The 17,650-nt window shown below is 37.3% G+C and overlaps 1 protein-coding gene across 1 annotated transcript; it reads right to left on the reverse strand.

Moving 5' to 3' along the window:
* Positions 1–9,506: 9,506 nt before the first annotated feature.
* Positions 9,507–10,034, reverse strand: LOC140156526 (uncharacterized). The gene has a single exon (XM_072179467.1). The coding sequence runs from the start codon at positions 10,032–10,034 to the stop codon at positions 9,507–9,509; it is 528 nt and encodes a 175-aa protein (XP_072035568.1).
* Between the last annotated feature and the right edge of the window lie 7,616 nt (positions 10,035–17,650).

The raw sequence follows: 17,650 nt of genomic DNA on the forward strand, positions 1-17,650 counted from the left end.
AATTTCTTTTCAATCGCATTATATGATGATAAGACTTTTTAAGTCCAACTTGTAATTTTGTAAGAAATTTGGACAAAAGTTTTGGCCAAATCTAACACAAATTGTCTTAGTTTTTACAACTTACAACCGCAAGCAATTTGAGAAACATTTTGGCTGCAGTGATGCAAAGTTGGTCTATTTTCCAAAAGAAATTAAGAAAATTTTGAGAACAAAATGACCCATCCATAGGCCTATATACCGAAATTCCCCATGCGGAAATACACCAAAAATATTGCAGTTCCCCATGCGGAACTGCACATCCCGACCTGCATCGCCGCATGCGGAAATGCAAACTGGGATATGTAGTTCCTCATGCGGAAGTGCGTGACGGAATGTGTAGTTTCGCCTGCTGATGTGTGCAGTATAGTACTGCATGCGGTACTGCACATATAACGGTCGGTTGTAATACCTGGTTTGAGACCTTGACGTATTTTTGAGACCATAATGTGTTTTTGAGACCATAACGTGTTTTTGAGACCATAACGTGTTTTTGAGACCATAACGTGTTTTGAGACCATAACGTGTTTTTGAGACCATAACGTGTTTTTGAGACCATAACGTGTTTTTGAGACCATAACGTGTTTTGAGACCTTAACGTGTTTTTGAGACCTTTTTCTGTTTTTGAGATCTTTCTGTTTTTGAGACCTTTCTCTGTATTTGAGACCTTTCTCTGTTTTTGAGACCTTTCTCTTTTTGAGACCTTTCTCTGTGCTTGAGACCTTTCTCTGTTTTTGAGACCTTTCTCTGTTTTTGAGACCTTTCTCTGTATTTGAGACCTTTCTCTGTTTTTGAGACCTTTCTCTTTTTTGACATTTCTCTGTGTTTGAGACCTTTCTCTGTATTTGAGACCTTTCTCTGTTTTTGAGACCTTTCTCTTTTTTGAGACCTTTCTCTGTGTTTGAGACCTTTCTCTGTTTTTGAGACCTTTCTCTGTTTTTGAGACCTTTCTATGTTTTTGATACCTTTCTCTGTATTTGAGACCTTTCTCTGTAATTGAGACCTTTCTCTGTATTTGAGACCTTTCTCTGTATTTGAGACCTTTCTCTGTATTTGAGACCTCTCTGTTTTTGAGACCTTTCTCTGTTTTTGAGACCTTTCTCTGTATTTGAGACCTTTCCCTGTTTCTGAGACCTTATTATACTATTGAGACATTGTTGTGTGTTTGTTTCTGAGACCTTTCTCTGTTTTTGACACCGTATTGTGCTATTGAGACATTACTGTGTGTTTATTTCTGAGACCTTCATGTGTTTTTGAGACCTTATTGTACTTTTGAGACCCTTGTGTAGTTTTGAGACCCTTTTGGCCCTCACGGCCGCCCATAAGCAATGCCTCCTCGCCAGTCGCTCAACACGCTCAAGCCGCGAAACACATCATCGCGTGGAAGGATGTTAAAGTGCTTGATCAGGACTGGTTTTACCGTGGTGTAAGGGAAGCCATCAACATCAGACGCCACCCCAGTTCACTTAACAAGGACAAAGGCCGCCAGCAGCTACCTCCGGTCTATGAACCTGTTCTGTCACATGACATTGTCAGCTCATCATGTGACATCCCAGATCAATAACCCAATCACCATCAGTTTGAAAAAGACACAGAGTCGTCGTGTCGAAAGCTCACGTAAGTGAACAATTTTAGTTGTGTGTATAGGCCTAGGTTTAATCTCTACCAATAAGAATTGGTATTGTCCAGGTTTTGAATTGGCCATTATTTAGTGTTTTGTTAGAAAAATTAATAAATTATCACATCAAACAACCATGTGATGTATACATTTTTTTTTATTTAATTATCTTTTTTATTAACCAATTATCATCCAACCCAAAGATCAACCGAGATCCAAACCGATCTCAGACAAGAGAAAACGTAATTACAACAGTAAAATACAGAAAACAATGAAGAATAAATGGCTTCTTGGATATCGTCAGCCTGCTACGCTAATTGCCTAAGTCATTACTTGTAATTTTGAGAAGAAAGTACAAATATGGTTCCAGCATGCATTTAAACATATTTATTCACCGATCTTTGCACAAGAACAAATGATAATGACGCAAATGAAAGAGAATAATCCAAAATAATTAGGGTAACCACGCAACTGATGCATGTTTGAGCCACATTTTGTTCTTTGTTCTAAAAATTACAAACAATGACTTAGGCAATTAGCGTAGCAGGCTGACGATATGCAATTTTGACTCATGTCTGGAATTAAGGATTGAGGAGGATTGGATAATAGTAATAACAATAATAATAATAATAATAATAATAATAATAATAATAATAATAATAATAATAATTAACACTTACAAGTAACGGAGTCCTGGGCTAGACTAATAGATGCCATGAAGATAACTGGCAGTAAGACGCTGAGCACAAGTTTGGAAAACATCATAATTAAATGACAACCTGTTGAGTAAATGATTAAAAAATTAATTTATTTTTAACTTTGTAGTTGATAAATATTGCTAATAAGATCTGTAAGACTCACTGCAGCATTAACGAATGAAAAATCAACAACAAGAAGTAGATGAAGAAGAAAAGATTGTGAGAAATCAAAAACAAATGATTGGATTGTACTGCACAGTTGTATCGCTATATAGATTCATGCTGATGTGTTGTATGTATAGATCATCCGTTTTCGATGCTGTCGATTTTGTTAACTATGTCATATTAAAGGCCCATTCCGTGATTTGCTCATCCATGTCATCCGGACGATTCTAAAAATCATCAAAATTCAGCTTTTGGTACCTTTGTCATTGTCATAGATGTGCTAACATAGCCTAGTGGTTCAGCCGGAAGGCGTGTATTTAAGACAAAATAAGGCATTTTACATGAATCTGTAATTCATATACTGACAGTATATAAATTAGCTACATGTATTTGAATGGGGCTTCAACTTCGTCAATATTGCTGGGTTTTTTTTTGGTTTTTTTGCCAAATTTTTAATTTAAAAAATACCAAATGATAATTTGAATGACCTATCCTTCACTTTTAAGCAATTTATAAACAATTTTAATTTTTTACACTTGTGCTGGGATCACTGAATGGGTCTTTAACTTAATGTGCCCTTGTGGTGAGATTTATAACCAATTGCTCAAACGTCTTCTGTGTTTCAAAACAACCTAATATAAAACACGAATAAAAACAAGCCAAATTGTCTCTCTTTATTCGGTTATGAGCTGTTGTAAATTGGTTTTCTATGAACCTGCTGCGTAATGCGGGCATGGGAGTCAATGAGAAAGAAAAATCAAAATATATAGCCAGTTTAAAAACTAAGTCAGTTGAAAATAACATGTAATTCCAGTGCCATTACCGGTACCCGGTGCCATACTCGTCCATTTATTGTTTATACATTGTTTTCACAGTAGAGTTGGTTTTAAATAGATATTCTTCTACACGGCGAAGTAAACTGCATTTATTCTGATTTTATTCTGTAAAAATGTCAAAGCTATTATAAAACCTTAGATGCTCATAACACGCTTCGGAATGATTAACACGTATGTAAGCAGATACATAAATCTAGTGCAAAGACACCTTGTGACATTAACTCTTAAACAGAAACTTGACTTATGAAATTCAATTTCATTTAAGGGGGCAGGTATGTTACTCTAAGTGGAAAATTTTAGACTGTTTTATATTGTATTTTTTTTAAAGTAACGATGATAAGTACATAAAAGTATACATTTCAGAAAGGAAATGATGCAAGGAGTCTAAAGCACAGCAGATTTCTCAGTTAAACAATGGGCGGTTTTGATAAAAACGCTAAATTAGATATTCAATGCCATTTTTTTCTTCCACCATAACTCCTTATTTTAAATTTCCAAGTCGATGAAAACTGTGTAAACTGTGTATTTATATTCTAAAGACAAAAAATTAGATATATTTTCTCAGATTTTTGAATTAGGACCTTATTCTATTAATTTTATATACTTTAAAATATCCTCTAAAATTGGGTCCTAATTGAAGAAAAAGTCAAAATTTTGATCCTTTTTTATCAATATTTTTACAAAGAAGAAACAATTCTAAAATTAGAGAAACCGGTATCTAGTTTGTGTCTTTAGAACATGAATTATGAAGTTTTCATCGATTTGGAAATTTCAGGTAAGTTATGGTGGACGGAATAAAATTGGAATGGAAAATAATATTTCGCGCATTTCTCAAAAACTGCTCATTTTATTAGAAATGTGCTGTACTAGTTGAATACGTTGCATCATTTCCTTTCTGAAAATGTAAACTTTTATGTATTTATCATAACAATGTATAAAATTTAACACTTAGAGTGACAACCGGATAATAGGCCCATGCAGGAAAATAGCCACTATATCAAATCAGAATTATGTATCCATATCAAATATATAACCAATTTAAGATAAGTCTTTACTCCACTAAATTTTAAAGTTTCATGAAAATTTAAACATTTATGTTTTTCTTTATTGTTTGAAAATTCTCTAATTATTTCTACAAATAATTATTGCTAGCCTAGAGGGAATGTGATATGGTTTCCATAGTTTGTGGGATGGTTAATAAGCCTAATATCTAAATTCTCTCGCCAGATTTGTTTGATAAAGTGTTTATTTTTTGAGAAAAATCATTTTTTCTATTTTTAAATTAGGGAAATCTAGAAACACTCATAACTTAAAATAGAAACACTTTATTAAAAAAAAGCTGGCGAGGAAAGTTTCTAAATTTAATAACCTTTCATATGACACCTTGTTTGTTAAAATTGGCCCTATGGTTGGCTCAGACAATAATTATGAAATTGGGCCATTCAGTGTTTTTAGATCAAACCAAGAAAATTTGAGCACGTACTAACATTACCTTCAAATATTCCCTTTATTACTAGCCAATATATAGGAAAAAAGTCACTAATAAAAGATCCAAAAAGCAGTTCTATAAAGGGGATAGAAAGGAGAAAAAATAATATTTAAACATAGTATCCATTTTCAAACTTTTAGCAATTTTAGTGAACGAGGCTTAGTGTCAAAACCACTTTCTGTACAAAGTCAATGGGTTTTCCTAATGATAAAAAATGGCATAACTCAAAAACGCTTTGTTGGCAAAAATTAAACTTTGGCAGGCAAGTTTTTCTCACCCAACTACACATCCTGTATCATTTTAAACCAAATCTGTGCATGACACCGTAGCCGATGTTTCTACCTTTCTGCTATATACGCTTAATTAACTTGAATCCTTATTTCCTTTTGGAAATTTGAGTCAATGATAAAAATTGTTTCGTTAGTTTCATTATTCAGCACTATAATCGTTAATCATAGCTAATCATAGACCTAGATCCATCCTTTGGCTTCATTTCTGTGACAAAATCGTGTACTTACCACCTTAAAAGTAAGACCGACTGTTAAATAAACGATTGGGTTTAGACCCAAATGACTTGAGCTAATCGTAGATCTGCCTTTTGCGCTCAGTTTTAATGATAAAAAAAGCTAACCCACCACCCTACCGTGATGTCCACCATAATTATATAGGTTCTTCAGTAAAATCCATGATTGTTTTGTTGTTCTTGCGACATTGTTCCAAGGGATATAGATTTTAAAAGCTTTTAAACTTAGTAGTTAAATCAAAAGAGACATGTCCTTTGATTATTTAGCAGATATATATTCCTGTGAAAATGAGACATTCGGGTGATTTTTAGCCGAAAATTAAATGTTGCCTATACTTTTGTACTTAGAATTCTGTACGTCAAATTTTGCGATGACATCATCATAGTGACATAATTATTTGATCAGCTCGCAATCGGCGGGAAATGTTAGGCTTTTACCACTACGCCGAAAAATAGATCCACATTAAGAGTGATATAGTTGACCTCTCTGGTCTATATTGTGTGTGCTTAATAAAATAGGCAAAGTATAGGACTTTAATAAATAATTTGTGATACTTCTGACGAGTTGTCACAAGACAATTTTCGAAAGAAAATATATTGATATTAATCCGCGATGTTATAAGGCCCGCCGATTAAGAGCTGATCAAACTGTTACGTGGGTTATGCTTGTACTTATTCTGGTAGCACTGGATTATGTTAAATATAGAAAAAATATAGGGCTTGCAACCCCCTTTTGTAGTTCGTGTTACAAAAACATATTTCAGTAGGCCGGCGGTCAATCTAACCGGTAAAAAACAAACGTGAAATAGAGCAGATCGAATTAGACCAATCATGTCCTTAAGATGTCTCAGTAATACAAATTCAAGATACAGTTTCATTACAAAGAAGCCGCAACAGTGCTTTTACCGCTCCAGTTAGCTCTCTTCCTGTGTAATTTTCTTGTTATTCTCTTTACGGATAAATACTCCTACCTAAAATACACCTCACCGATATCATTAAATTAAACTAGACCACATTCTAACCCTAGTATTACGCAACAAAGTTGGCAACAACGTCGTTCAAGTTGCTACAACGTTTTATATACAACGCTGTTGTGATAGCAGGGTAACCGACTGTAATAACTGTTATACTTTTCAATGCTCGCGGATATAAACAAGCACACAGAAAAGAAGAACATGATAGCGAGTAACTAAAAAATAAGAAAACTAATAAAATATAAGTTCTCTTTTGTTTACCCGACTCATGTCAGTACAGAGCAGAATAATTAGGCTAAATTAGGTACTATGACTCTTATCCTATCACATTAGAAGGGTATTTCGTGATCCATACTAGCCTCATCCGCCACTTTTCTCAAAAAAGTTGAGATTTTTATATCACTGGATACCTCTGACTGCATAATGTTTATGTATCAAAAATTTCTTGCAGACGAATTCGTTTTGCAAAAATATCGCCAAATTTGAATTACGTTCTGGTACCACAACACTAGCCTATATATGGAACAGTGTAATACACATAATCATGCATAACTCAAACGCAAAATCGGAATCAACCGATATTTTGAGAATAAGCTTTTTTTGGTGGATATCTACTGAAAATGCCATAAAAAGAGGATGATAGGATCACGAAATCCTCCTTTAAGTACATAAATGATTTACGTAAGGTAGAGAAATTACTATTAATTTGTGTCCAGTTTCCTTTGAACAGTGTCCAGTTTACTTTTAACAAAAGCTATAATCACGCAACAAAAATCTGATTTGTTCGACAAGTGCAAATGATTTCTATGATTAAAAGCATTTTTTTCTGAAGCAGTTTTGTTTTGAATAAAGACTCACACCAGTGCACCGACGACTGGAACTTTTTGCCATTGAAAATCCCTTACATACCAAGCAACAAGTACAAGTACATGCAACAAGATGATGCAACATTATGGCAGCCGTATATATATATTTGATGAACAATAATGGTTTGATTTTGACATGTTTGGATGTGTTCTAACCGATTCTCAAAGCACATTTATTAATACAATTGTTTACACTTTTCTTATAATAGTTCGGATATTATCAATAATTACTTAGAGGAGGATTTCGTGATCCTAGCATCGTCTTTTTATTACATTTTTCAGTAGATATCCGCGAAAAAAGCTTATTCCCAAAATTTCAGTTGATTCCGATTTTGCGTTTGCGAGTTATGCATGATTATGTGTTTTACACTGCTCCATAGGCCACTGTTGTAATTTCGTTCTGGTATACCAGAACGAAATTCAAATTTGGCGATATTTTTGCTAAATGAATTAATCTGCAAGAAATATTTGGTACATAAACATTATGTAGCCAGAGAAAAGTGGGGGGATGAGGCTGTGGATTACGAAATGCCCTTTTAAATAAAATGCAGCATAATATTATAACTTACCTTATTTCCTTCGTGTAATTTTTCTGGTATCTCTCCCTTCGTATATCAAAACTGCAATCGAGCCACACCCTTCACGAAATACGAAATAAAATAAGTCAAAGTGACTTCGTCGCGAGTAATTTTCTGCAAATGGATTTCTGACAAAAACCGCCTGAGTCCATTATTATACGGGGTAACAATAACATTTGTATATATATCTTTGAGTTAGATATATATATATATATACTTGCTGAAAACCGTAAAGCTAATGGGATAACTCAATTGATGTCAGAGAGAGAGACGCATCTTTATCAACATTTCATTTATATACTTTCTTTTGGTTTGGCTTGTCAATTATAATGATTAAAATATTGACATTTCTAAACCTACCAAATTTTGACGACCAAAATTCCTTCCATGAGGGGAATGATCCTGAAAAATCAAAATTACAAAATTGTAAAAATATTTATTGTGCTTAAAAGCGGAGAATACATTTATAAAGTTCTAATATAAAAATGGAGAATGCGTTTATAAATTAAAAATTTGTACATATAATATGGAAGAAAATAACTCAAACTGTATAGCTCAATTAAGGGACCGCTCAATATTTAAGTTACGGGGGTGTGAGAGTTTTAAGGGGTAATCCGATTATTTGGGGGTATTGAGGGGGAATCTGAATTTTGTCAAAACGCCCACGCCCCTGGCGTAAATATTGAACGGTCCCGAAAGCAAATTGAGAGCTACTTAACCCTAACCCTACCCGTGGTTTTTTTGCTATCGGAAGGAAAGAAGAAACGAAAAAGGAGAGAAGATGAGGAGAAGAAGTCACGTGGCACCCCCGGGATTCGAACCTCAGACCCTCGCATGCCACCCAGAAGATCCCCAGCTTGTAGCCACACAGGTGACGTTGGCCCGGCAGAGAAAAAAAAATGAAAAAACGGGTCCTAGATATTTTGATCTAGTTTTTAAAAATTTGGCCCAAGAATTTTTTTGTTACGGTGCACGAAATGTAAAATGTCGAAGTAAAATTTATAAATCTAATAATATTTCAAGTAGTAATTTTTGTTTGGCAAAACCAGTAAGTTTTTACTTACTAATATTTCGTCCATCTCGTCGGAGGACTTCATCAGATGTGAGCATCTGATCCACTTTCCGGGAAACTGGCTTCCGGTTTTGAGTAGTCTTACTTCCAGTCTTCAAAAGTGGGTCAAATACGTGACTTAGGAAATAAGTGCCTTCCTCTCTATTCATGGTCTTGGTCCCCTCTTTCTGATCTCCATCGCTTCTCGTACTTCTCTTGACTTTCTGACATGCTCCTTGCCCAGTATCTTGGAGTCATCCCAATTGACTACATGATTTGCCCTTGCGACATGATCCGATATGGCTGACTTTGTTTGTTCTTGCTCGGATGCCCTACGTTCTGACCGAGTAAACTTTTTCTCGTTGGCTTTCTTTACTTCCGCTTTGAGCTCCGCAAGTCTTATCCCAAACAGACGCGAGGTTTCGCCAACATAAGTGAGATCGCAATTTTGGCAGCCAATCTCATAAATACAATTGCCTGTTTTTAGCTTGTCTCTTTTGTCTTTGAGGTGGACCAGGATTTTTTTGAGGGTTTGATGAGGTTTCATAGCGGTGTCGACTTTATGCTTCTTGAAAATTCTTTGAACACGCTCGGAAATTCCATTGACATAAGGGAGCACTACCATACCCTTGCTTTTGTCCTCATTCTTTTGGTCTTTCTTTGCGGTAGGTTTCACAGCTGGTTTTGTTTTAAGTTGCATTTTGATTTCACTTGGTCTACTGCCCATTTTGGATAGCCACAGTTTTTTAGGGCTCCTCGCACATGTTTCTCTTCATTTGCTCTGTCCGTTTCGTCCGTGACCACGCTGTACATGCGATCAAACAAGGTACGGACTACACCCATTTTCTGATGGAGAGGGTGTTCTGACTTGAAACTGAGATATTGGTCAGTGTGGGTAGGTTTCCTGTATACCAGGAGCTTTACCGAACCATCAGGTTTCCGGACAATTAGCGTGTCGAGAAATGGAATTTTTCCTTCTTTCTCTTCTTCATAGGTGAATTTTATACTGTCTGTTTTGTCGATTGTGTTGAGGTGATCGGTTAAGTTTTGAACTTGGCCTGCTTTGATTATTTCTAGTACATCATCCACATAGCGACGCCAATACCGTGGCTTACAATCAATCGGGGCAGTCGCGATTGCTTGCTGCTCCAGAAATTCCATAAAGAAATTTGCTATGATGGGGCTGACTGGGCTGCCCATCGCTGCACCAAACCGTTGCCTAAATATGTCACCTCTAAATTCAAAATACGTGGTGGTTAGAATAAATTCGAGGAGTTCGATGATATCATCAACTTCAAGTTTGGTACGCAGCTTAAGGTCTTTGTCCTCAACCAGGACTGGAAGTAAGACTACTCAAAACCGGAAGCCAGTTTCCCGGGAAAGTGGATCAGATGCTCACATCTGATGAAGTCCTCCGACGAGATGGACGAAATATTAGTAAGTAAAAACTTACTGGTTTTGCCAAACAAAAATTACTACTTGATTTGATTTACAAACCTGATGAATCTATTCACTAATAATATTTATTTAAATGTATGCAGCTGGGAGGAAAAGCCGTTGATCATTTGAAAATGTTGTCTTTTGGGGAAAAAATGTGTGTCTTCAATGCGAAAGTATTCCTCGTATTCCGAATGCAATTCGATATGTCTGGTGTGCTCTCATGTCCCACAAAAATACTGTGCAAACATTAATATCCGATCCCTTAAGCTGCTCGCTCTTATACATACAATATTTTGTCAGAGTATATCACCATACCTTTAAATAAAATGCAAACTGATGTTTTATAATTTTGTATTTTAGATTTTCTTATTATTTGTATGTTTTATTTCATTTTCTTGTTTTGCTTTCTGATTCTTCCCAATGGAAATCTCGGCATAGACAAATCACTAGTTCGTCAAGCTGGAAACCAGTCAAATAAGCAAAATTAACGTCTTAGTAGGATAATCACCCGCATAATTGGCTGCCTACTTAGACGAAACAATGATTGGTCTAGGCTTTTTTAGTTCCTGAAACAAGAAATTATTCTTTGCCCCGTTCTTTGCCTTCTATCAGACATTAAAGCCACAATGATTTAGCGATAGTTCCTTTATTACTAAGCTTAATAGATGCGCATAATTACAGATGATTTTGAGGAAAATGCAAAATTTCTTCTTGTAATCAATCTATTGTATATACACAGTATAAAAACGCGTAATGATTCGATCAAATATTTGTTATGGGTTCTCGTCATTTTGGACGTTTAATGCTTCTAATCTGTGTAGGAAAAGATCCCTTATTAATACAAATAAATGGCTTTTCAATGTCAGATCTTTAAAAAAAAATCAAGTGATTATACTGATGCTGCTGTTGATGATAATAACGATGACGATGAAGATCACGATGATGATGACTATGACGATGACAATAACGGTGACGATGATGATGACGATGATGATGATGACGATAATGATGATGATAATGATGACGATAATGATAACGATGACAATGACGGTGAATACCCCACAAACTCGAGTTATTAAATGGAACCTGGAAAATGTTTTCTTGATCTAATTTAATATTATTATTTTTACAACATGATGCAACAACTTACTTCCAAACTACTATGTTCATGAGGACCATTCTTTTTCCTAGAAAAAAAATTATATTCTTCCCAGTTTTTGTATTTATCCCAGAAAGAATACTTTTCCCAGAAAACAAAAACATTTTCCTGTGAATAATAATGGCGCTCATGGAACACCGTACAAAACATACCTACCTTAGAAACAAGAGCCTTACTTAGATTGTTATGTGTAAATAACTTAGCTCATCCCGTTTTCTGAGAAAAAATCGTGTTGAATCATTCAAACAGGGCATACTTTATCCGGTATCGTAAGAATTACAAATTAGAAGTCTGTATTTTGTACAACATGACTACTGTTCATTAATCACAGTCTGTTGTGTACATTCGCACGATATGCAGTCTAAGATCCACAAAATACCCCGTATACAACATAATTAATTATGCTTCATACTGATGATACAATATAACATGTAATATAAGAACTATCATTTCTAATTACTCAATATTCAAGTCGCAAGTCATCCTATAGATTACGGTTTCCATGGAAACCGTAGTTTGCTTTTTAGTTGGCGAAACATTACATCATCTTGTTCAGAGAAAGATATACACACGACCTTACATCATCACTTTTGCTCGAATTGATTTGCTAGCATTTCAATGACATAGCTTTCAGCTCAGCGGTCCGAATTTGAAATCCAAGATGATTTATTTTCTCTGGCGAGCAATCATTTTAGTAATTCGGCCTCCAAGCTCTCATTAACTTTCATTGTATTAATAGTTTTCTCAGAAAATTAAAAAATAATACTAAAAGTAGCTGATTAGCCATAGATCATCATCTGCTTATACCAGATTTTCCCCCTTAACTCTCTTCACGCGGGTGTCGACTGCAGACGACAAGTTTCAATAAAAAAATTTAAAGTCAAAAATTTCAGAAATGTGAATTTTCATGACCATATTTGGAATCAGCATGAAAAATGCATTAAAATGAGTACAAATAAGCCTAGTATTAGTTCAGTGGTTCTTGAGATAGCTCTTGATATTTTGAGAAAATATCTCAAAACCTGGGACTTCTTATGTTGAAGCCTAAGAAGCCTTATGTTCGATCCCGCAATCCACTATTCCATGCATGTCATTGACATTTAAATTTATTGCGTATTACTAATAAGTTGCAACGCTTTTGAAACTTGCCCGCATTCCTAAGAGTATAGTATGCAATAGTGCATCTACGTAGGGAAGATAGTACATAGAGTATAAATAATATATATTCATAAATTATTTCGATACCTAAAGTTGTACGGAAGTCTGGCCTTGCTGTGCTGATGTCACGTATTAGCCTTATTAATGAAGCTAATTATTTTGATTTCACATGCATAATTAATTAGATATTCATCGCCTGATTCACCTCCAAGATAATCTCGTATACTGACACGAGTAGGTATGAATTTATTATTTACTCAACAATATACCAACGTTTGAATTATGTGAAAAATATATTTCAGAGATAAAAATCTGTACGATATGAAAATATACCTTTTTTTAGCATAAATAAAAAACTATGAAAAACAACAACAACAACAACAACAACATGAACAACATGCAATGTTATTGTAGATTGTTTTATAATATGACACCAACCATACTAACCCAGACAACAAATCCTAAATATGAAAATAAAAGGATCTACCAAGCAAAAGTCGACATCTCTTGCAATAATTTTTACAAAAGCAAAATGAAAATCATTTTTGATGGTCTGTCCTACCCGCGGGTATTGTGCTGGGGTAAAAATACATACATAAAGATATTTATAAAGCGCCTTTAAAATTTATCAAAGCGCTGAACAAGGAGAGAAAGGATGGAAGAAAAATATTATCACTAAAATGAACACAAAGGGTGGACCAACAATTAGCTTAAGTCATTTGGGCGTAAACATGCTCGCAAAGGATGGATCTACGATTAGCTTAAGCCGTTTGGGCGTAAACATACGGGCAAAGGATGGATCTACGATTAGCTTAAGTCGCTTGGGCGTAAACATGAGCGCAAAGGATGGATCTACGATTAGCTTACGTCGTTTGGGTGTAAACATACGGGCTAGGGATGGATCTACGATTAGCTTACGTCGTTTGGCGTAAACATACGGGAAAAGGATGGATCTACGATTAGCTGAAGTCGCTTGGGCGTAAACATGCGCGCAAAGGATGGATCTACGATTAGCTTACGTCTTTTGGGCGTAAACATACGGGCAAAGGATGGATCTACGAGTCGTTTGGCGTAAACATACGGGCTTAAGTCGTTTGGGCGTAAACATACGGGCAAAGGATGGATCAACGATTAGCTTAAGTCGTTTGGCGTAAATATACGGGTAAAGGATGGATCTACGATTAGCTTAAGTCGTTTGGCGTAAACATACGGGCAAAGGATGGATCAACGATTAGCTGAAGTCGTTTGGCGTAAACATACGGGCAAAGGATGGATGTACGATTAGCTTAAGTCGTTTGGCGTAAACATACGGGCAAAGGATGGATCAACGATTAGCTGAAGTCGTTTGGCGTAAACATACGGGCAAAGGATGGATCTACGATTAGCTTAAGCCGTTTGGCGTAAACATACGGGCAAAGGATGGATCAACGATTAGCTTAAGTCGTTTGGCGTAAACATACGGGCAAAGGATGGATCTACGATTAGCTTAAACCGTTTGGGCGTAAACATACGGGCAAAGGATGGATCAACGATTAGCTTAAGTCGTTTGGCGTAAATATACGGGTAAAGGATGGATCTACGATTAGCTGAAGTCGTTTGGGCGTAAACATACGGGCAAAGGATGGATGTACGATTAGCTTAAGCCGTTTGGCGTAAACATACGGGCAAAGGATGGATCTACGATTAGCTTAAGTCGTTTGGCGTAAACATACGGGTAAAGGATGGATCTACGATTAGCTTAAGTCGTTTGGCGTAAACATACGGGTAAAGGATGTATCTACGATTAGCTTAAACCGTTTGGGCGTAAACATACGGGCAAAGGATGGATCAACGATTAGCTGAAGTCGTTTGGCGTAAACATACGGGTAAAGGATGGATCAACGATTAGCTTAAGTCGTTTGGCGTAAACATACGGGCAAAGGATGGATCTACGATTAGCTTAAACCGTTTGGGCGTAAACATACGGGCAAAGGATGGATCAACGATTAGCTGAAGTCGTTTGGCGTAAACATACGGGCAAAGGATGGATGTACGATTAGCTTAAGCCGTTTGGCGTAAACATACGGGCAAAGGATGGATCAACGATTAGCTTAAGTCGTTTGGCGTAAACATACGGGCAAAGGATGGATCTACGATTAGCTTAAACCGTTTGGGCGTAAACATACGGGCAAAGGATGGATCAACGATTAGCTTAAGTCGTTTGGCGTAAATATACGGGTAAAGGATGGATCTACGATTAGCTGAAGTCGTTTGGGCGTAAACATACGGGCAAAGGATGGATCTACGATTAGCTGAAGTCGTTTGGCGTAAACATACGGGCAAAGGATGGATCTACGATTAGCTTAAGTCGTTTGGCGTAAACATACGGGTAAAGGATGGATCTACGATTAGCTTAAGTCGTTTGGCGTAAACATACGGGTAAAGGATGTATCTACGATTAGCTTAAGCCGTTTGGCGTAAACATGAGCGCAAAGGATGGATCTACGATTAGCTGAAGTCGTTTGGGCGTAAACATACGGGCAAAGGATGGATCTACGATTAGCTTAAGTCGTTTGGCGTAAACATACGGGCAAAGGATGGATCTACGATTAGCTTAAGTCGTTTGGCGTAAACATACGGGTAAAGGATGGATCTACGATTAGCTTAAGTCGTTTGGCGTAAACATACGGGCAAAGGATGGATCTACGATTAGCTTAAGTCGTTTGGCGTAAACATACGGGCTAGGGATGGATCTACGATTAGCTGAAGTCGTTTGGCGTAAACATACGGGTAAAGGATGGATCTACGATTAGCTTAAGTCGTTTGGCGTAAACATACGGGCAAAGGATGGATCTACGATTAGCTTAAGTCGTTTGGCGTAAACATACGGGCAAAGGATGAATCTACGATTAGCTTAAGTCGTTTGGCGTAAACATACGGGCAAAGGATGGATCTACGATTAGCTTAAGTCGCTTGGGCGTAAACATGAGCGCAAAGGATGGATCTACGATTAGCTTACGTCGTTTGGGTGTAAACATACGGGCAAAGGATGGATCTACGATTAGCTTACGTCGTTTGGGTGTAAACATACGGGCAAAGGATGGATCTACGATTAGCTGAAGTCGTTTGGCGTAAACATACGGGCTAGGGATGTATCTACGATTAGCTTAAGTCGCTTGGCGTAAACATGAGCGCAAAGGATGGATCTACGATTAGCTTACGTCGTTTGGGTGTAAACATACGGGCAAAGGATGGATCTATGATTAGCTGAAGTCGTTTGGCGTAAACATACGGGCTAGGGATGTATCTACGATTAGCTTAAGTCGCTTGGGCGTAAACATGAGCGCAAAGGATGGATCTACGATTAGCTTACGTCGTTTGGGTGTAAACATACGGGCAAAGGATGGATCTACGATTAGCTTAAGTCGCTTTGCGTGTGAGCGCAAAGGATGGATCTACGATTAGCTTAAGTCGCTTGGGCGTAAACATGAGCGCAAAGGATGGATCTACGATTAGCTTACGTCGTTTGGGTGTAAACATACGGGCAAAGGATGCTTTCCTGCTGAACTACGTAGGGCTACCATCACGCCTGTGCTAAAAAAGGTGTCCCTTGACAAACAGCAGCTCTCGAACTACCGGCCTGTCTCCAATCTGGCCTTTGTTGGTAAACTGATTGAGAAGGTTGTCAGTGTTCAGCTCACCGAGTATGTTGAGTGCAATAAACTGGCTGAGCCTTTGCAGTCAGCGTATCGGGCTGCTCACAGCACCGAGACAGCACTCTTGGCTGTTCATAATACCATCCTCAGAGCTATTGATGACAACAGGGCTGTCTTTGTGGTGTTACTGGACTTGACTGCCGCATTTGATACGGTGGATCACCGTATTCTGTTGCAGCGGTTGAGCCAAGAATTTGGCATCATTGGTGATGCCCATAGAGTGTTCCAGTCCTACCTTGAAAATCGCAGTAGTCAGGTCTTTGTGAAGGGATGCTATTCTGATAAGGTTCATCTGCCTTATGGTGTCCCCCAGGGATCGGTCATTGGCCCGATATTGTTCACCTATTACACTCATGCCATCGGGAACATTATTCGTAATCATGGCCTCCAATATCACCTCTATGCTGATGATGTTCAGCTGATTATCACCTTTAATCCTGCCATCCCGGGTGATGCAGCTTGTGCCTTGTTCAAACTTTCCAACTGCATCCATGAGCTACAAACTTGGCTCACCAGTAACAAGCTCAAGCTCAATATGGCGAAGACTGAGTGTTTTACTGCCTGTTCTGATTATCACTACATTAATCTCAAGCATCTCACCCTTTATTTGGATGGGTTGGAGATCTCTGTATCTTCATCCATAAAGAATTTAGGGTCATTTTTGACCATGACATGAAGATGTCCAGTTATGTTGCACATTTGTCCAAAACTTTGAACTGGCAGATTGGTAATATTTGGAGGATTAGGCGATTCCTAAGTTTTGATGCGTGTACCAATGCGGTTAGGACTCTTGTCCTGTCCAAGATTGATTACTGCTCCTCCTTGCTTAATGGCATCTCCCAGAAAAACCTCACCCGCCTACAGCTTCTCCAGAACAAGTGCGCCAGACTCATTTTCAGAGAACCAAAATATACGCATACTTCTCCTTTGCTTCATAGTCTGCACTGGCTTACAGTTGCTAAACGTGTCCAGTTCCGCACTCTCGTCCATGTTTATAAGGTTCTTGCTTCATCTACACCTGAATACCTGTCCTCCATCCTTCACACCCGTCATTCTGGGTACTCTTTGCGCTCTACTGCTGCCACTTGTCTTTCCATTCCAAGATCCCACAAGTTGGCTGGTGACAGAGCATTTTCCATCATTGCCCCTGTTCTATGGAATGGCTTGCTTTCCCACATTCGTGACTCTCCCAATGTCCAAACTTTCAAAAAGAACCTAAAAACTCACCTTTTCACCTAATGTTTCCTCCCTCTTGCATTTTTCCTTTTCCATAGCGCTTTGTTTCTTCATTTAAAAAGCGCTCTCTAAATCTGTGTATTATTATATTATTATTATTATCTACGATTAGCTTAAGTCGCTTGGGC

This window comes from Amphiura filiformis, chromosome 7 (genome assembly GCF_039555335.1).
Source record: "Amphiura filiformis chromosome 7, Afil_fr2py, whole genome shotgun sequence".
In the NCBI taxonomy this organism is placed as follows: domain Eukaryota; kingdom Metazoa; phylum Echinodermata; class Ophiuroidea; order Amphilepidida; family Amphiuridae; genus Amphiura; species Amphiura filiformis.

What these genes read in the sequence shown, in the direction of transcription:
- LOC140156526 (XM_072179467.1), bottom strand. Translation starts at nt 10,034, where the DNA reads ATGGGCAGCCCAGTCAGCCCCATCATAGCAAATTTCTTTATGGAATTT.